Raw genomic sequence first — 20923 nt, 5'->3', positions numbered from 1 at the left:
GCAGCCTGCGACTTGAGCGCCTTGGGCGCCAGGCGGTGGAGGGAGGAGGAGAGCTGAGAGCCCACGTGCTACCGGCCGGCCCAGGAGACGTACGGGCGCTGAAAGGAAAGGGGCGGGGAGGACTAGTGCAACTCCCCTCGCCGGCGGGCGCCATTTTGTGCCGAGCATCGCCGCTGGCGGCAGCGAGGGCTAGAGCGAGCTGCACTGAGCGAGCCGCCTGAGGCCTTCTGCCCCCAGGAATGGCGGAGGCTCTGACTGGGCCGATCGGCGAGCTGACTTCCAGCACGGCTAGCTTCACCTCCGTCTCGTCGGAAAGCGGCACGCGGCGGCTGAGCGACCTGCGGGTCATCGACCTCCGGGCGGAACTGAAAAAACGCAACCTGGACACTGGCGGCAACAAAAGCGTTTTAATGGAGCGACTGAAGAAGGTAGGCCTGGAGGTGGGGGGAGGAGGACGGGCATAGCCGGGCCCCTCGCCCTGTAGGCCTTACCCAATCGATACACGGTGGCTACTGCGTATTTAGCTAGGATAGTGGGGGACAGGGCTCCCTACTCCCAGCCACTCTCCCGGACCGGGGAGAGGCGATGCGAAACTCGCGCGCCCCAGGGTTGAGGGGAGAGATGGGCCGTACTTGGTTTCGGACTGCAAAGTCTGTCACGGTCCCTCCCCGCCCCCCATCGTGTGTTTTTAAGTCTCCCCGTTGACCCCGGGGGATTGATGGCCCTCCCCCGCACACTCAGTTTCCTCTCTCCAGGGGAATGCGGTTGCGATTGGCTTCGGGCATTGAGATCCGCCCATCCTTGGGGGTATCGATGTCTCTGGAAACGCCTCCCTTGGGATCGGGGAGGGTCTGTGTTGGACTGCGGCCTGTAGAACGAGGCTTCGCCTTCCCCCTGTTTGCGGGGGGGGGGGCGGTTATTCCTGCAGCCCGGATTGGGAATTCGAAGTTGGGAGGCCCTGATCCGTTTACTTGGGTTAGGGGACTATCTTCCGTTGCCCTCCACCGTCCTTTCCATCCGCAAATCTGGCCCGCTCCTGGAAACAAAAGAAGGCACCCTCTCCTGGAGGGAGGGCTGGGCCCGCCTTCCTCCGAACCCAGTGCAATCCTGGCTTTATCGCAGTACCCCCAGAACGGCGAAATGAATCTTGACTGCCATTTTGGATTGCTCCTCCCAACTGCTGAAAGCGAATGGGCTGCGTGCTCTGCACATAGCGCTCAGTAAATACGATTGATGATGACCGAATAGCTCGGGTGCCAGGATGAAGAAGGAAGGGGTGTTTTTGATCCGTGTGGTCTCTCTTCAATAGGTCATCGAGGACGAAGGGGGCGATCCTGATGAAATAGAAATTACACCAGAAGTAACAAGCAAGAAAACATTAAAGCGGTCTCACAAAGGTACTGAAGAAATGAGATGCAGTTTCTGACGGGGGGCGGGGGGTGCCCGACTTGCTGCTCTTTTCATCTTCTGCAATGGCTCTCGGGTTTTTTGTGGTTTTATTGTTTTGTTTTTAATGAAATTTAAGTGCCCACTTACACTGTACTGAGCACCGGGTAGGTAGAAGCTAATCAAGTGGACACCGTTCACGGTATTAATCCTCATTTTTTACAGATGAGGTAATTGGGACACAGAGAAGTTAAGTGACTTGACCAAGGTCACACAATAGACATGGGGCAGAGACGGGATCAGAACCCAGATCCTTCTGACTCCCAGGCCCATGCTCCAGCCACTAGGCCGGTGAAAAAATTTGTCAGTCCTCTGAGAAGATCTGAACCTTAGTACAAACTCCACCACCATTCTAATACCTCGAATTTCTATAGCACTTTTTTTTCCCTAGAGCCACAGTAGTAATCCTAATAGTATTTTATTAAACGGCCCAGGGGCAGGGGATGTGTAGATGAGACTTAGGCACGGCCTTCGGGGATTTACAAGGGTCTCACAATCTAAGAATCAACTTGAGAGGAAGGTTTGGAGATGAAACAGTGTGAGACAAGCACTTGGGCAAGTCACTCAACTGCTCTGTGCTTCAGTTACCACCTCTGTAAAATGGGAATAAAATACCTGGTGTCTGTGTGTAGGGGCAGGGGGAGTTTGATCTGATTATCTTGCACTTAGCACATAGTAAGGGCTCACACCCTGCCTGCCACTAGAACCAAGTCCTCTGGCTCCCAGATTTGTGCTGATTGGTACAAGGGAAATGATTGGGTAGTCATCTTTTTCTGGTGCTGTGATTTCCAAACTGGGAGCCAGTGTACATGCTTTGCCCTGAAAGTGGTCTGTTAGTGTCTGGGCAGAAACACACTGAATGACTGTGACTCCAAGATTCAATTGTCTGTCTGTTCTACTCTGACTTACTTGAGGCCTTAGTAAAAATGGGGAAGGTGAGTTCTGAATAAACACAGGCTTTTTGTTGCTCATTGCCTGGCAACTGAACTGAGGCTCAGCCTGTTGGACAGCCTGTGCTGCGCCCCCGCCCCCCCCAAAACAGTGTCATCTTAATGAATGTAAAGAAAGAATAAAATGAGAAACCCAAGCTCCCAAACCTTATATTACTCTGGGGAAAGAAAGCACTGTAGGGATTGAGAACACAACAAAGTTAATTATGCCAGTTCTGCAGATTTCAGTGAGAAGCAAGCCAAGCCCAATATGTTGTACATGGAACACTAAAAGACCCTGTTGGCACAAATAGGACACATCTTGGGCTCCCCTTAAGTTATATTAATTAACTTTAATGCTGAAGTCCCCAACAAAACAAAAACCATTTGTGGAAATAAGCACCAGCTATAATTGACTTTTTCTTCCCAGTTGGGGTGGCTAGCTTTTTTTTTTTTTTTTTTGAAAAATGCTTGTTCTGGAGAATATATCTTTATATATCTCCCCTCCCCATCCCCCCGCCTTACCTCCTTCCCCTCCCCACAGCACCTGTATATATGTATATATGTTTGTACGTATTTATTACTGTATTTTATTTGTACATATTCTAATTATTTTATTTTGTTAATATGTTTTGTTTTGTTCTCTGTCTCCCCCTTCTAGACTGTGAGCCCACTGTTGGGTAGGGACCGTCTCTATATGTTGCCAATTTGTACTTCCCAAGCACTTAGTACAGTGCTCTGCACACAGTAAGCGCTCAAATATGATTGAATGAGTGAATCTTTAAATTTCTCTTATTAGGACGGAGGCCAGAGGAAGAGGAGGCGGAATATAATGGGCTAGAGGAGAATTCTGGAGATGGACAGGTATGTTTGGGCAAACTGCAGGTGCACTTTTATAGTTCTGTGATCCAGTCCCTATGGCTGTAATATATGGTCTTTTTCTTTTGACAGGAGGATGTTGAAGCAAGTTTGGATAACTTGCAGGATATTGACATGATGGACATTAGCGTGTTAGACGAAGCGGAAATAGATAATGGCAGTGCTGTAGATTGCGGAGAGGAGTACAGTGCTGATAATATTCTTGACTCACTGTCTGACAGTAAAGAAAATGCTGATGCAGAAATGAAAGAGCTTCCAGATCAGTTTACAGAATATGATGTAGGTAACTTGGAAACATCTCGAAAACGTAAAAGAATTAAATGATCTAGAGAGGTACCTGTAGCAGTGATATCCACCTCTTACATGTGGGAAGTCGGTGTCGTTTTTCATTTGTAATAGCCAGTTAAAAAATACCCAGGAACTTGTTCCTGCGCACAAGCTCTAACCTGGGATTGAAAAATGTGATCTTGATGTATATCAGAGTAGAATCCTTATACTTGAACGTGTGTGGTACTGTATATCATCTCTGCATGCAGTGTTCAAGTAAGTAACCATGCAAGTAAGTCATAGAGAAGCAGTGTGGCTCAGTGGAAAGAGCCCGGGCTTGGGGGTCCGAGGTCATGGGTTTGAATCCTGGCTCCGCCACATGTCTGCTGTGTGACCTTGGGCAAGTCACTTAACTTCTCTGAGCCTCAGTTGCCTCATCTGTAAAAATGAGGGTTAAAGATTGAGCCCCCCATGGGACAACCTGATCACCTTGTATCCCCCCCAGCGCTTAGAACAGTGCTTCGCACATAGTAAGTGCTTAACAAATACCATCATTATTATTCAGTTTCAAGATGTAAGTCATGGGTTTGCCTTAAATCGACTTACTGTCCTGTCAGTGGACTCAGCGAGTATCCGGGCACTCTTGATAAAATGCTCAGGAGATGGCAGATCAGGGAGTAAATCTGATGGTCTAGATGCTGGTTTGTATTGGAATAGGCTTTTTCTCTGAATAGCCCCACTTCAAGACAGCCTCAAATTATTGTGTCTCGGTTGAATTTAGAAAACAGTAAATGCTGTGGAAGGATGATGGTTGAGGGAACATAGTCTGTCATTTAAGGAACCTGTTTCTAGAGCAGTGTTTCAGGTTCTTCCAGGTATGAGTGTCAAGCCCAGAATTGTTTCATACATTTTGAAAAGGGCCTTTAGAATTCAAATTATGTTGTTTCTTATGAAACTTGGACACCTTTGTGGACTTGGGTGTAGTTTCTTAAAAAAACCTTAAAATCAAGCAGTGCATGCATTTTTATTGAAAAGTTTGCTCTGTAGCTAATATGAAAGGCACAAGCATGCTATATTTTGTAATTTTTAAAAAATACCAGACATGTCCTGTCTTGTGTTTAGGCTACTTTTCTCATGACAGGGACAAGATTTTTTTTTCTACAGACCATACAACTTTTTATATTTGTAGGTGGAGAGCCATGACATTGGAAACAGTTTAGATGCTTCATCACCTGACTTCTTTGAGATGCAGGTAAAATTTCAGCATCGCTTCTTTAAAAATCACAGAATGTGTAGGTGACTTAATTCTTGGTGCCTGATCTACTTTCACGTATTGTATCTTGGCTCTATTAAAAATATCATGAGTTGATACTAAATTTTACAATTTTCTTGACATTGTTGCAAAGATTAAGTATAATTACAACATGTTATATCTAAAAGGACAGATGCAGCGTACGTTGGCCTTACGATTTTCAGTAGGCAGTTTTTCCAAGTAAACATTGGAACGAAATCGTTAAAAAAGGGAATTTGGAGAAATGTGTTCCCTACCAGCAGGTGAGAGGGCTTCGTCATGAAAACTGATGACAGAAAGCCAGGTGTCCCCCAGCTCCTGATCTTAACATCTGAAAGAATTATTGTTCTAGTTGCCCTGTCCTCAGCCTCCCTTCCTTAAGAATTACCAAATGGGGACTCTAGATCAGGAGGAGACTGAAGGGCACCGGTCTAGATCTAAGCCTGCTGAGAGCGCAGTTGGTAGTGCTCTGTGGTTCACAGTATGGAAGGGGTTTTTGACACTCTGGCAGACTAGTAGCAAGGTAAGAGTTGCTGTGGACAGAGCTGTAGCTGCTTCTGCCTTCTATACCACCCCCATCGCTCTCGCTGCCCCCTTGTAGTGACCTACAAAATCAGATCAGTGGCCTGCAGGGTAAAAGGATCACTTCTCTCCCTTCTTGCTACTTAGAGAAGCAGCATGGCCCAGTGGAAAGGGCACAGGCTTGGCGGTCAGAGGACTTGGGTTCTAATCCCAGTTCCATCACTTGCCTGCTGTGTGGCCTTGGGCAAGTCATTTGACTGCCTCAGTTACCTCATCTGTAAAATGGGGATTAAGACTGAGCCCTATGTGGAACAGGAACTGTGTCTGACCCAATTATCTTTTGTCTATCCCTGTATTAGTACAGTGACTGGCACATAGTAAGCATTTAACAAATACCATTATTGTTGTTATGTAGCTTGAAGAGAATAGTTTCTAATCAAGCAGTCAGGCAACACTAAAGCTCATGGTTCATCCCCAGCCATGAGAGTGGTTTTTCCAAGCTTACCTTTGTTGCCACTGTCAGACAGAATCTGGAGCTGAGTGAGCCTTGGTGAGTCCCCAAAATGGTGGTGTTTATAGTCTTCTTTTCTTCCATTGCAGGAAATGGAGGGACCCCTTTCGGAGCCAGGTACTGTTAAAACGTAAAGGCTATCATTTAACACCATTCTAACTGCCTCATCATAAGTGTGCATTGGTCTAATAGTGGACAATCCAGAGCATACCAGGATCATAGAGATTGGAAACCCTGCCATATCACCAGATCTGTGGATGTGCAGTGTTTTACAGAAGTCAGTGAGATGGATGTCATCTCCATTGTTTTTTAGCTATTGACAGTGCGAAATGAGAGTGGTAGTAGATGCAACTCTTTCCAAAAAAAAATCAATATTCTGCACACCAACCAGATCTTGTGATATTGGGCACTATCTTTAGTCAGTGAAATTTGCAGTAGTGCAGGCAGTCTAAAGCTGTGGTAGGGAACTCAATTTGAAACCCAAGAAGTACCTGGATTCCAGAAGAGGAAAAAAAGCATTCCTTCATGACAATTCCGAACAAATGTTCACTTTCTGAACTGCAAACATCCCTCTTCATCATTAGAAGATTTTCTGGTTTTCCTATTGGACTGTTCTGTTATACAGAATTGAAAGAAGTTGGAAATTGAACTGTCAATGAATGGCGATGCGTTCATTTAAGCGTCTGGGACTTTGGAAGCTAAGTTTGAAGAGCCAGCGGTTAAGCGACGAAAGACCGAAGACCATCAAGACTCAGCCAGAAGGTGTTTTGGGGTTAAATCTCTGGGGGCCTTTTCTCTTCCCTGTAGCGTTGAGGCTGAGGATACCAGTGTGTTACAATGCAGCAGGTAGCTGAAGGAGTGGAGTGTAAGTTTGTGTGCAGGGTTTTCCAATCTCTGTGTAACTAGTGGTTCTCTTCGGTTTAGTGTGGCAGCCATTGCCAGTTCCGCATATGTGATTGCTGTATTTCCCTGGTCATTAAACCTTGTGCCATTCTATTCCTGTTAAATCCGTAGAAAATGAGAAAATACTCGGCATATTGGGGGAAACTTGTAAATGTGACCCACTTAAAGAAGAAGCTTCTGAACTGGAGCGGCCAAGTGCCCAGGACGCAAGTAACGAGGGGCCGGTCCCAAAGTTCCTGGAGGAAGAGGACGAATTAGCCGCCAGCCATTCCGAGGAGGAGGCTTTTGACTTGGACGGCGAGTCAACACAAGCCATGGCGAGGAAGGCCGAAAAGCTCTTAGGGGTAGAGAAAGGGGAGACAAGCGAGCAGGCGTTAGACGAAGAGAACATGGACTCTGACACTTTAGTGGTAGAAAGCCCAATGGATCAGGGTAGCAAAGCGTCAGAAAATGCAGAAGCCTCCTCTGGAGGCGAAGCCCAGGAAGCGGTGGAGAGAGACTCCAGCCCTGAAACCAAAGATTGCCAAGAAGACTCTAAGAAAACAGAAGATGAAGCTAGCCAAGAAGACTCCCCCGCAACTAAAGAGTCCTCTACCAATGAGGGCGGTGATCAGAAAATGAGGTTTGTTTTTTCTCCGTTCTAGACCAGATGCTATCCTTTTTTCTTTGGTCATTTAATGACACGCATAAGCTGTTTTCTTCAATTGGCCGGCCCGACCGATGAAACTGTAGCTTATTTATAGAAAATCTTGTTTGGTTTCTTTGTGAATTTTCTAAAAAGCTGACGATTTTTTTTTCCTTTTCCCAACCTCCTATGGTTGTAATCTTTAAGCCTTCCTCATTATCTTTAGCCCATCTGAATTATGTAACTGAAGGATCTGGCATGTTATTCTTGTGTCAGATTTCCAATCCAAGTTTGCTGGGTCTCTTTTTATTTCAGAACTCAGTTTCTGGTAGGTATGCAGTCTTAGCCCATATTTTATAATTTTGAGTTTCTTTCCCATTTATGTATTTTTCCAGTTGAGTAACATTAATTTTTGTCTTTAGCTCTATTGAGGATGACTCGAATACAAAAAAGAACTCCAAAGACGAGAAAGGTATGTTGTCATTTTGGAAGACCCAGTGGGGAACCTGGCCTGCCTTTGGTCTCTGGTGGTTATGAAAGTCAGTTCCGGCCATTAGGAAATAAACCCCGTTTCCTCTGAATTTAAAGTGAAGTTGAAATCCTCCCCTTTTGCCACTGGTGATGGAACTTAACCCCTTATTAGATGAATAGCCATTCGAGGCAATCAAAATATTTGGTCTTGCCTTACTTGTGGCAGGCCGTCCTGCTAGCAGTTTTACGGGTAAATAGGATTTAGAAAGAAGCTTTAAAAAAAAAAAGTTAGCATCCCTATGGCCCTAAAAATTATAGGAACTCTGACTTCAAACTGCACCCTCCTATTTTAGCTACCTTCTGAGTGAATCTTTCCTCCTTTGTACTACAAGGATATTGTTTATTTTGACTGGGTGGTTTAAGGCAGCTCAAGCAAGAAGCCTTTCTAAACTTATTCGCTGGACTCATTTATCCACCTTTGTGTCAAACTTTCCCTGGAAGTTTGATCACTTACCATGAATTTTTAGTTTGTAGTCTCTTTAAATACGCTGATGTTCTCCGTCTGCAAGATTCAGGACCTGCTTATTTGCAAGAGCCCTTCTACATTCCAGAGCATTGTCTTTTTCACCGCAACTTTCTTTTGAATTAGGTCGTACGAGTAGCAGCAGTGGTAGAAACTTTTGGGTTAGTGGACTTTCCTCCACTACCAGAGCTACAGACCTAAAGAATCTTTTCAGCAAATACGGAAAGGTATGTGTCCCAGGGCTATGGGGGCTTAGCTTTTACCAGTCTTAAATGCCAGAGAGATAGGGAATGTTTCAGTGGCCTGCAAGCTAGTCAGCAATTCATACTGCTTGATAGCTGGGGTATTTGTCGTTCCCCATGAGTTTCAGCCAATTGAGCTCATTTTTAATTTCAGCACTGGCCAATTAAAAGCATCTTGAGGATTGGTTTCAAATAGAGAGGGTTCTCCTTTTGGAAAAAGCTTCAAATTAGCTGAAGTTAAGTTTGAACAGACCAAGGTGCCAGGTTTCAAATCTCATGGTGACTTGAGTTCTTTCACAGAGTGGTTTCACTTGCTGTGTTCACCTGAGTTTAAGCAGTTCAACTTGAACAGATGCCTGCACCAAATATATATATATATATATATATATATATATATATATATACATTCTAGTATTCCCGTTTTCAAGATTGTTCTTGGTCTGGCTAAGAAGTTTTGGTACAAAGTCTGTCCAGATCTGATCTTCCTTTGGAATAGGTGGGCTCTCTCTTTCTGCTTTTTCCTGTTATGCATTCATTAAGAAATACATTGAGAATGGCCATTTGATCTGGTGTAATTTGGAACTAGATTGCTTTCAGAGATTAAAATTCACGCCCGGTCTAAAAAGTAGAGGTCATTGGGTAACAAGTTATCAAATTGGAGTCATTGCCAAAAGAAATTACAGTTGTGGGTGGTTGATTCAAAGTGAAGCATGGTGGAGTCAAACCAAACTGCCACCCTTCTTTTGGCAAGTATTATTATGACTGGCTAGTTTTAACCAGTGATTATCCACTGGGGGTGAATAAAGGATTGTACTCTCAAGCACTGAGTACAGTGCTCTGCACCCAGTAAGCATCCAGTAAATCCCATTGGTTGACAAAGAATTGAATTGTGTCTCAGGGGTTCTGAGCCTCTTGGTACTAGGCCGGCTTGGGTTTTTCCAGAACCTGAGCTAGTACTTCCAAAATGTAACCTTCCTGTACCGAAACAGGAATATGCAATTGGTCTCTGAACATTCAGTTGTTGGTGGAAATGATGGCCCCTGGCCTCTTGAACTTCATTTATTCACCTCTTGGAAAATTCAGGAGAGTCACATTAAGCAAATCATGAGGCTGTGAAGACTCGTGATCCCCCTTAAGTGGAATTGCATATTTAGAGTTTTACTTTTCTGGTTCATTTTCCCTGTTGTAGGGGTGCTTAAAGATCACCTGCTGAGTAACAGGCTGTAGCATAACATTTGGCCGTGATGGGAGTTTTGGTGCGGAGTGTGCTCTCTCAAATCAGTGTCCAGTTTTTTGCCCTTTTCAATCAAATGGCACTGCCAACACCTGTTGAATGCCAACAAGAGCACTCGTGTCTTTCAACTCCACAATCCTGTGACTTTTAATAGTGCTGCGTGGGTCTTTTATATTTTAACCCTACTCTGACCTGCTAAACGTTGACCCACACGTCACGAATTTCAAACAGGTCACAATTTTCCATTTTAATGGCTACTGTTGTTTTATGGCCATTCCCATGACAAGTGTATTAGGTTGTTTTTTTGTCACATTGAGCTTGACATGAAATGAATTCAAACTCCTGACCTAACTCCCCCAAGGCCTAGGTTACCTACACATCATTGGTGCCAAGGGAATTGGGTATCAGCTGATTTCTAAGTGTTGAGCTAGTCATTTTTCCCATGTGGATGCGTGCATCATGCCATCTCAGTGCTGTGGACATTACTCTCTTAGCATCCAAATGTCTATCCATTTTCATTTGCAATGCAAATGCCGTTGTCTTTTGAGCCCATTTATTATAATGTTAGAACTGTATAGTGGTGGGGAGGGGGATCCGTACAAATTCTAGAAGATTGGGGGACCTCTGAACCTATTCATTGGATAAGACTTTGCACAGGCCATGTAGATTAGAAATTGTACTATTTACCTTTACCACTTACTACAGAGTCCAGGAGAGTACAATAGCATTAGTGGACATGATCCCTGCCCTCAAGAAGCTTACAGTCTAGCAGGGAAACCAACATCAAAGTAAATTAAAGTCAGAATAAAGCAATAGAGTATGAAGATATAGACAAGTGTAATGGGGGGATGGGGGAAGGGGGGTTTACATGGCGTGGAAGAGTTGAAAGGTAAATGGGGAGATGAGTAAGGAGATGTGATTTCAGAAGGGTTTTGAAGATGTAGAGGGCAGGGATCTGTTCTGAAGGGGGAGAGAGCGAGAGGTGAGAACAGTGCTAACTGAGTGGTTTAGCTTGAAAGCAATGAAGAGTGCAAGTGGGGAGGGCAGGGAGCGGACCGTTAAGAGGTGGCCACCTCTTGTCATGCAAGCTGCTGGCCCCCACCATTGCCATCAGGCCTGCTGAAGTTGGGCTTGTGAGGTTTCTGCTGTGATATTTCTCCAGAATCTAGATGAGGGAATTTAGCGAAAGCACAGCTGAAAATAGCAGTCTGAGTAACAGCAGCTGGAGCCCCTCAAGTGGTAGCATAACCCAGGGCTAAAAGTGCTGAAGATGGCAAAAATGGGCTGGATTTTCTGTGTTTCCAGTGGCAAAACTACACCCCTGGGCCTCCCTGCATATTCCACCAACTAACTTGTGAAGCCATTGCCTCTTCTCTTTCTCTGCATCTCCCTGCCACACCCCCGGCCTCCTAGACTGTGAGCCCGTTGTTAGCTAGGGACCGTCTGTATGTTGCCAACTTGTACTTCCCAAGCGCTTAGTACAGTGCTCTGCACACAGTAAGCGTTCAATATATAGGATTGAATGAAGTCCTCTGTATTGATGAAATCAATAGTTTGGATCACCCGTCATCTGCAGGGAACTTGGGAGTTGGACGCCCCCAAGACTTTTCTTGAGGGTGATTTAAACCTCTGGACCTGTTCAAGTTGGCCCAAGAATTAAACTCCAAATTTTCAGGTTTTGGAGAGGAGGTGCATATAAGGGTCAAGGGACCAAGATCCAGCCATACTGAGCTGGCATAGTTCTGCCCCTGTTCCCCTCTCATCTGATGACTACTAAACCCAAGCTTCCTCAAGTTTCCGCTGGGGGAGACCAAAGAAACTGATAAGGCGTCCATTTAGAAAAACAGAAAAGGTATAAGAAACAAGTGACAGTCATGTGGAGGTCTGAGGAAGGTTGAACTAGTTTCCACAGCATCAAATATGGGGAGGGTGGAGTGAGCATCTTAATAAATCAGGGGGAACTTGATGTCAGAACAGTGCAGTAGGTCGGGGCAGCGGGGTGCTTCTACCCCTCTTCCAGAACAGCTGTAGGGCCCTGTTTTCTGGGAATGCTGTGCCAGCCGATGGCCAGTCTTGGCTGTCAGCTTTGGAAGTTGTGGTTCTGTGACGCGTACAATTTTATGCCAGATAAGTACTGTTTCTCCCTCTCCCATCCTCCCGACCCAAAGGTGGTTGGAGCTAAAGTGGTGACTAATGCTCGCAGTCCTGGCGCTCGATGTTACGGTTTCGTAACAATGTCTACATCCGAGGAAGCGGCAAAATGCATCAGTCACCTCCACCGAACCGAGTTACACGGGAGGATGATCTCCGTCGAAAAGGTGAGCGACAATAATAGTTGCGGTGCATTTTAGGTGCTCACTAGGTGCCAGGCACCGTACTGAGTGCTGGGATTGATAACGATATAAGCAGATTGGTCACGGCCCCTGCCTCATGGGGGGGGCTCAGAGACAGGGTAGGAGAACAGATGTTTTATCCCCATTTTACAGATGAAGAAACTGAGTCACAGAAAAGCCAAGTGGCTTGCCCAAGGTCATACAGCAGCTGGGATTAGACCCCAAGTCCTCTGACTCCCAGGACCGGGCTCTTGCCACTAGACCTCGTCCCTTCCCAATACTCTCCCAGTTGGTGGTGGAACCACATGTTCATTTTCAACCAGTTTATATAACTTCGCTATTGTTGGGTTTTTCGATCAATGTGATTTCAGGCAAAAAATGAACCTGCTGGAAAGAAGACCTCAGACAAAAGAGAGGGTGATGGGAAGAAGGAAAAATTAGCTAACAGTGACAGGTATTCTTCTTTCTTGGTTCCTCTCCCTATAATTTAATTTATTGTTGGTTTTTCCCCACTAGATTGTAAATTCCTCGAGGACGGTGGTCTGCTATAGTAATAATAATAATTATGGTACTTGTTAAGCACTTCCTACATGCCAAGCTCTGTACTAAGCACTGAGGTAGATACAAGATAATTATGTTGGACACAGTCGCAATAAGATTTAATACTCATTTTGCCAATTAGGTAACTGAGGCACAGAGAAATCGAGTGACTTGCCCAAAGTCACACAGCAGGCAGGTCATCTGATTCCAGGCTCTTTGCACTAGGCCATGCTACTTCTCTAAGATAAGATATTGTACTCTCCCAAGCAATCAGCACAGTGCTCTGCACAGAGTGAGTACTCAATGAATGCCATTGATTGGTTAGTTTCCACCCAAAAAACTATCTCATTAAGAAGCAGGGTCCCGGAGGGCAGACGTGCTTTTGTTTCGGTCCGTCCGCCTCTGCATCTGATGCTGACCACGTGTTCCTCATAGTTTTACCTTTGTCTTCTGTTTATCTTTGAGTGGATTATCCATGGTAGGTATTAAGTCAGCCCTGTCTCCCCAGGACATTTCTCCCCACCCCCCGGCCCTCGACAGGTCCTCGGCACTTTGCCTTTGTTTTATCTGCACTGCTTCACCTGTGATCATCAAATTGGCAGTACTCCCTCTTTCCTTGGACAGGTGCAAATTCACTCACTATTTTGAGAAGCCAAAATAGATTTACCTTGTAAATTCTCTTGTACTCTCTCGTGCTTAGTCCAGTGCTCGGCACATATTAAGGGCTCAACAGATACCATTGATTCGTGATTGGTTAAATTGACTTAATTTTTTTGTGGTGGGGGTGTGGTGGTGTCCTTCAAAGATCTTCTAGTGTCAAAGGAGATGATAAGACTGACAAGAAAGATGACCCTAAGAAAAGTGAAGATGGGAAAGATGACAAGGATAAAGACCAGAATGATCAGAAACCTGGATCCTCTGATCGATCTAGAGCTACTAAATCAGGCAAGTGAATTGCAGCAGTTTTAAGATCTTTGCTTAATAGCAAACTTGATTCAAATTGGATGGCATGCATTTCCTCAGTGAGCCTTAGCGAAATTTGCTTTCCCCCCAGATACCTTCTTTCGTCTAATTGGGGGTGGTTTGGAGTTGAGTCGGTCCCTTCGAGATTGTTCCTCATCTTAGATTTTGTCCCATCTCTTGGCAACAGGAAGCCAAGGAATTGAACGAACTGTAGTAATGGACAAATCCAAAGGAGAGCCTGTTATTAGTGTGAAAACTGCCGGCGGGAAAGAAGGGGTAAGTATAGCTGCTCTGGCAGGTCATCTTGTCTCTTGCACTTATAAAGAGACTTCGATGAGTGAACTGAAGTCTATCCTGGGAAAATTCCTTATAAAGATTTATTGGGGAACGAGAAGAAAATGGGGAAAGCCTCGACTTGCACACGAGAAACCGCTGCTTTGTGTAGCTCCATCTTTCTTTTTGTCTACCCCATTGTCTGAGCTTTTTACGGAGAGAATAAAAAGCAAAAGCGGGAGGTGGGCAGGCGTCTGGCACTTCCAAAGTGCTTAGTACAGTGCTCTGCACACAATAAGCACTCAATAAATATGATTGAATGAATGAATGAATAGCCTTCAGACCCCTAAGACCTGTTGGGTAGCCTCCAGTCTCCCGCCCTGCGCTGTTCAAACGACATAATTGGAGTAGAATTGTGAAATTTGACTTAAACCGTTGTCTGTGTTCAAGTGGGGCAGAGGGAGGAGGGCCTGGCATTGTAACTCTGGGTGAGTGGTTTGAGAGCCCTCCCCTCCCAACACACCATTTTGATTTTAATCCTCCCTTTTGGAAAAGCAGGCCTCAAAAAGCCAAGAGCGTAAATCAGCGAGCAAAGAGAAACGGTCAATTGTGTCGTTCGACAAAATCAAAGAACAGCGGAAGATCAGAGAATCAGAATCACGTCGGTGAGTTTGGTGTCGGAAGTGCTTGCTGTTTCCCAACTGGTGGTTTGGGTGCTGACAGTACTGATTACTCTAAAGCACCATGTGCAGTTTTCCCCTCTTGGAAATAGTGAAAGGCAGATAAATCAACCATCCTGGGATTGCCTAGGGAAATAGTTCTGCAGATTATATCCAGTTCTCCCATAACCTTCCCTAAGAGTTCTGTGGGCCTTAATGATCATTAAGGGTCACGTGCCAGGACTGGATTAACTTTGGGGTGACGGGGCCCTCTACCAGGCCAGTGGCTCACAGAAATCCCTTCCGTCCAGTGCACCATTGTCGAAGAACAGCTTTGGCTTGGAGCTGGGGAGAGTGGCAGCGAGGGGAGTTTGGGGGGGGGTTTGTTTTTTTTTTTAAATCTCTTCAACCCTGCCTTTGTCTTCTCCACCCTACCCCACCCCCGTTCTCCCTTTCTAGTCCAAACTCCGCTGGACCCTTAATCCAACCTGGTCCCACAGGCAACTGAGGCCTTGGCTGCTTTTTTTTGTCTCAACCCAGGGTGCGTGAACGAAATGAGCGAGAGCAGCGCATTCAGGCCCTTCGGGAGCGAGAAGAAAGAGAGCGGCTGGAAATAGCACGGGAGAGACTTGAGTTTCAAAGGCAGCGCCTGGAACGGGAGCGGATGGAGCGGGAGCGACTGGAGCGGGAGAGGATGCATATTGAACATGAGCGGAGGAGGGAACAAGAGCGGATCCACAGGGAGAGGGAGGAGCTGCGTCGCCAACAAGAGCTTCGTTACGAGCAAGACCGGAGGCCGGCCATGAGGCGGCCCTATGACGTAGACGGGAGGTGAGGAGTCCACTCTGGATTTGAGGTGGGGTGGAACGAGTGAGCAAAACCTTTGCCCAGTCAGGTGACAGGCATGATTCAGCAGGTGAAATGTGGGAAGCAGTCTAACCCAGACCAAGAAGTGAGACTTGGGTGGAGGACAACTGTAGTTCGTTGTTGTTGCTGCTGCTGCCTTTCTTTATTTTGCTCTGTTTGTTGATTTCTTGTTGGGTTTTTTGTTTGTTGCCACGAAGAAAGTGAAAATCTTACATCCCAACCTGTATTAACTGTGAGCCCACTGTTGGGTAGGGACTCTCTATATGTTGTCAACTTGTACTTCCCAAGTGCTTAGTACAGTGCTCTGCACACAGTAAGTCCTCAATAAATACGATTGATTGATTAATATTAAGCCACTGTATCGTACTCAAAGATGGCTTATGAAGTGGGTGAGCGCACAGGGTTTGCTGCTGTTGAGGTCTCGAAGGTGTTCTGTTCTGTGATCCTGAACTGCATCTGTTCTTCCTACCAGCGTCATCACGGGGACTAGCTCATTGCGGACAGGGAACGCATCTGCCGATTCCGTTATATCACACTCTCCCAAGTGCTTAGTCCACTGCTCTGCACACAGCAAGCGCTCAAGAAATACCATCTATTGAATGGCCGGGCTGAGCGTGGGCCACCACTGCTACTGGAAAACGGTCGGTCAGTGGTATTGATTGAGCGTTTACTGTGTGCAGAGCACTGGGCTAAGCACTTGGAAAAGTCCCATGTATTTGGAGTTCACAGGTGTGACTGAAGTGCATGTCCTGCTGGCACTAAACCCTGCTTTTCCTGAGCAGGGCTCACCTGGAATGGCTTGGGATCAGACAATACGCACTGTGTATCTTCACAATCACTTAGTACAGTGCTCTGCACACAGTAAGCACTCAATAGATACTATTGAATGAATGGCCCAAGGTGCAAGAGAATTGTCTGGCTCTGAGCCAGTGATATGATCTCTCCTTCGGCTGGGACCACAGGGCCACTCTGCTGACTTGGCTTAAAGGGTTGGCTTTCCTGACCACAAAGTGGGTAGGCGATAGACATGTTAATTATACTGAGGAACCACATCCAGAACTGAGTCAGCAACCACCAATTGTCTGCTGTATGACCTTGGGCAACTCATTTAACTGTTCTGTGCCTCAGTTTCCTCAACTCTAAAATGGAGATTAAATGTCTGTTCCCCCTCCTGGTAAGACTGAGCCCCATGCAGGACAGGGGCTGTGCCCATCCTGATTAACTTGTTTCTACCCCAGTGCTTAGGACACTACTTGATGCGTGATATGTGCTTACAAACACTAGAGAAAATCAAGTTTGAAGGAAGGTTGTGAGTCTTTTTTTTTTTTCTTCCCTTTCTGGCTTATCCCAACATTAAAATTAAACCTTGCTTTACAGGCGAGATGACTCCTATTGGCCAGAAGGAAAAAGGGCAGCCCTGGATGATCGATATCATTCTGACTTCAGCCGTCAGGACCGCTTCCACGACTTTGACCATAGGGATCGGGGCCGGTACCAGGATCATTCTATGGACAGGTGGGTTCCCTAGGCAGAGCTAATCACATTAAGTGGATTGGAGACGTGACGATAGCATTACCGGGGCTATCCTACCCCAACCCCGCGTTCTGTTGCCCACTGGAAGTGTTGTACTTTTCCAAGAGCTTAGTACAGTGCTCTGCACACAGTAAGCACTCAATAAATATGACTGAATGAATTAAAATGTGATGGTTGCCCTCCTGGACATCCATTCCAGTAGCTAATATGAATTGAACCTCTGTGCTCTCGCATCTTGCAGCGTGGCTCAGTGGAAAGAGTGTGGGCTTGGGAGTCAGAGGTCATGGGTTCTAATCCTGGCTCCGCCACTTATCAGCTTTGTGACTTTGGGCAAGTCACTTAACTTCTCTTTGCCTCAGTTACCTCATCTGGAAATGGGGATTAAGACCGTGAGCCCCATGTGGGACAACCTGATGATTTTGTATCTCCCCCAGTGCTTTGAACAGTGCTTGGCACATAGTAAGCGCTTAACAAATATCAAAATTATTATTTTACCTTGCTTTTGTAAGGTGAATAGGGTTGTGTTTGCAAATTCAGTCTTTAATAATGATAATTATGGTACTTGTTAAATTCTTACTATGTGTCAACACCGTTCTAAGACTGGATAGGTACAAGTTAAACAGGTCGGACACAGTCTCTGTTCCACATGGGGCTCACACTCTTAATCCCCAATTTCCAGATGAGGTTACAGAGGCCCAGAGAAGTGAAGTGACTTGCCCACGGTCACACAGCAGACACATGGTGGAGCCGGGATCAGAACCCAAGTCCTTCCAAATCCCAGGCCATCATTCTATCTATTAAAGCCACGCTGCTTCTCACTAAGACCCAAAAGTTTGGCCCAGCGGAGAACGTGGCACCTGAGTGTGGCACACTCTGCCTCAGTAGCTACACGTTCAAGTTCAGGTTATGGTGTATGCAGCAGCTTATTCACGTGAACTGGTTGATCGGTGGTTGTGGGGATCTTTATATGAACAGCGTGTTCACCTTTGCCTGGCTGGGAGAAATTCTGTAGACTAACTGGGGTTGGGGACAGCAACTGAGACCAGACCCAGACCCTCTTTTGTCAGCCAGAGTTGCCTTGCCTGCTGAAGACCAGGCTCTTCCTTGTTGATATGTTAACAGGTATTCCCTTTATAGGCGCGTAAGCAGATAAAATTATTGTCCTGAGGCATTCACTAAAAAAGAGGTCTGACTGAAGTTGTTTTTCTAGGAGAGAGAGTTCCAGGTCAATGATGGGCGACAGAGATGGACAGGTAAGTTGTACTTACCTCATATTGCAGAACTGAATTTCGCCCTCGCTAAATGCTGGGTGGAAAATGACTTTCTTAGAACGATGAGTTGGCACAGAGCTATGGATAACGTTCCGAATAACACATCAATCCCTGTGGTGCATGCTCCACCCTTGGGCAAGTGGGGAAGGAGGCAGACCACTTTGGAATCTATGCGGGCATCAGTAGGAGAGGGGAAGTGTAGCTGTTGGCTAGTGGAGGTGCTTACGGGATTGTGATTATTCTAGTGTTCCCTAATGACGCCCCTGCTTTGGAGCCGGAGCGGTGGGGGGGGAGATGCCAAACCCTGACCATGTTGTTCATCCTTTAACTTCCAGCACTACCCTGATGACCGCCATGGAGGTCCGGATCGCCATGGACGAGATTCCCGTGACGGGTGGGGAGGCTACAACTCTGACAAGCGGATGAGTGACGGGAGAGGGATGCCTCCCCCCAGGTTAGGATGGGTGAAGGGGCAGTGGCTAACTGGTGAAGGGGGTAGCGTGAAGTCAAACATTACCCCACCACCACCAATTAAATTGGCAAACTCAAAACCCACCTTAAGATATCGTGTTTCTCTTGTGTGTGTGTGTATTTTTTTTTTCTTCTGAAGAGGGGGACGGGACTGGGGAGACCACAGTCGGAGAATGGGTGATCATCAAGATCGCTCATGGCAGGGCAGCGTGGACGGTGGCATGATGGGCCGAGATCACGAGAGGTGGCAAGGTATATCTGGCTGTTGGGGGTGGGGGGGGAAGGGGAGTGGTCAGTGCTGTGGGTGAATCACTGAGCTGAGGAAAAGGGTCCTGGTCCATGCCCTTGAGAAACGCGCAAACCCATGGGGGAGTCGGACAAGACACAGATTGCCACTCTTGTACCCTGAGTTCGAGTGAGTGGAGATATGACTGACTCCAAACAAAGGGAAGCCATTGGCTAGACATCCAAGTGTGAATGTACCAGATGGGGATGTGGGGTGACACAACAAGGGTCACTTGGAAGGTTTATTGGAGGTGGTAATTTTTAAGAGGGGCTTTGAAGGTGTCTGCGTACCTTCACGGTGTGCTGGGATCTGTGCCCAACACAGATGTTTCTGTCCTCAAGAATCTTCTATCCCCACCACTCCTTGAGAGCAAGGGTCATGTCTACTAACTCTCCCAAGCTCTGCACAGAGTCAGAGCTCTTACTGGGTGCGGAGCACTGTACTAAGCACTTCGGAGAGTTCAGTGCACTAGAGTCATAGGTAGACATGTTCTCTGTCCCCAAGGAGTTTACCAACTATGTTGTTTCTGTTGATGGGGCAGGGAGATGAGTCATGCAGATGGGATGCGGAGAGGAGGAGGGTCTCCTCTCTCCTTTCTGCTCCTGCCCACCCCATCTCCCCTCCAGGGAAAAAAAAAATGGTGACTGGTTCTTATCTTTCTTTTCCAGGTGGTGAGAGGGGCATGTCTGGTCACTCAGGCCCGGGCCATATGATGAACAGGGGAGGAATGTCAGGGTAAGAAGTTTGTTGGGGATAATCGGTTTGTTCCTGCTCCTTTGCTTCCTCTCCCCTTTTTTATAACACAGTCTCTTTCTCTCTTGCATGTTTGTTTCACTTGTTCAGTTCAAGGTTTGAAAGCAAAATCCGAGTTAGGCAAAAATAATAACCTTCGATACCCGGAATGTGGTGTGGGATCAGTCGGTCAAACATTAGCGACTTAAAAAAGTTTTATGATTCTGCTGTCGGCTCCGTCTGATCAAGAGGGGAAAAAATCAACAGATGCCGTTGAGGCAGGATTCCAAGCCATCTCACGCTATAAACTGGCAGCCAGGCGGGGGCGGGAGGAGCGCTCCAAAGCGGGGAAAGACTTTGAATTGATTCCTAGGAGAGACGGCATTGCTCAAGGAGGAAACTCCCGGGGCCGCAGGATGCCAGGTGGCGGAATGCGAGGCGGAGGATTTGGAGGAGAGACCAGAGCAGAAGGAACCAACAGACCCAATGATTCCCGCTTCACCCGCCGCTACTGAATATTTTAACACCCACATTCTCATGTCAAGTGGCAACAGCGAGGCATCCTGTTTGCCAGGATTATTTTGAATCAGTGTAATTTTTTAAAAAAATCTGCAGCCATATTGTAATTCAATACAATGGACTTGTTTTTGTAATAAATGTGCCTGTTCACACCGTATAAAATGTGGTTTCTGTTCATGGAGCATTCCACTCTCCACCAATAAAACCCAATTTGTAAAGAATAATTCCATGGCCTTTCCATACCTCTTTGGAGAATGACGCCTGGAGCGCTTCCAGGTTTTTTCCAGTTTTCAGGGTAGGGATACAAAATGATGGGAAGGGTAAAGGAGCCAGGCTGGCTAGAAGGGGGGCACATATGGAAAAGTTTCTGTGGGTGGATCATTTGGTGAAGTAGTGTGGCCTAGCAGAAAGGGCACGGGCCTGGGAGTCAGAAGGTTATGGGTTCTAATCCTGGGTCCGCCACTTGGCTGTGGTGTGACTTTGGGCAAGTCACTTCACTTCTCTGTACCTGTTACCTCATCAGTAAAATGAGGGTTGAGACTGTGAGCCCCACATGGGACAGGAACTGCATCCAGCCCGATTCGCTTGTATCCATCCAGGGCTTAGTACAGTGTCTGGCCCATAGTAAGCTCT

At 46.4% G+C, this 20923-nt stretch overlaps 1 protein-coding gene across 3 annotated transcripts; it reads left to right on the top strand.

Moving 5' to 3' along the window:
* Nucleotides 1-4: 4 nt before the first annotated feature.
* On the top strand, nucleotides 5-20447 carry LOC119949887 (scaffold attachment factor B1-like). 3 transcript variants are annotated; one of them, XM_038771733.1, is made up of 21 exons: nucleotides 5-428; nucleotides 1310-1397; nucleotides 3175-3239; nucleotides 3327-3533; nucleotides 4711-4773; nucleotides 5935-5962; nucleotides 6860-7370; nucleotides 7796-7845; nucleotides 8494-8594; nucleotides 12012-12161; nucleotides 12548-12630; nucleotides 13522-13661; nucleotides 13867-13955; nucleotides 14508-14617; nucleotides 15152-15442; nucleotides 16856-16993; nucleotides 18222-18264; nucleotides 18618-18736; nucleotides 18893-19005; nucleotides 19708-19774; nucleotides 20145-20447. In XM_038771733.1, the coding sequence occupies exons 1-21, from the start codon at nucleotides 240-242 to the stop codon at nucleotides 20284-20286; spliced, it is 2787 nt and encodes a 928-aa protein (XP_038627661.1). In that variant the 5' UTR covers nucleotides 5-239; the 3' UTR covers nucleotides 20287-20447. The 3 variants fall into 3 exon arrangements, with proteins under 3 accessions (XP_038627661.1, XP_038627663.1, XP_038627662.1); XM_038771735.1 differs by having other exon boundaries at nucleotides 19883-20447; XM_038771734.1 differs by having other exon boundaries at nucleotides 6-428; nucleotides 14511-14617.
* Nucleotides 20448-20923: the final 476 nt, after the last annotated feature.

This window comes from Tachyglossus aculeatus, chromosome X1 (assembly GCF_015852505.1).
Source record: "Tachyglossus aculeatus isolate mTacAcu1 chromosome X1, mTacAcu1.pri, whole genome shotgun sequence".
Lineage (NCBI taxonomy): Eukaryota > Metazoa > Chordata > Mammalia > Monotremata > Tachyglossidae > Tachyglossus > Tachyglossus aculeatus.
The sequence above is the reverse complement of the archived record's forward strand: the minus strand, read 5'-3'. Positions and strand labels throughout refer to the sequence as shown.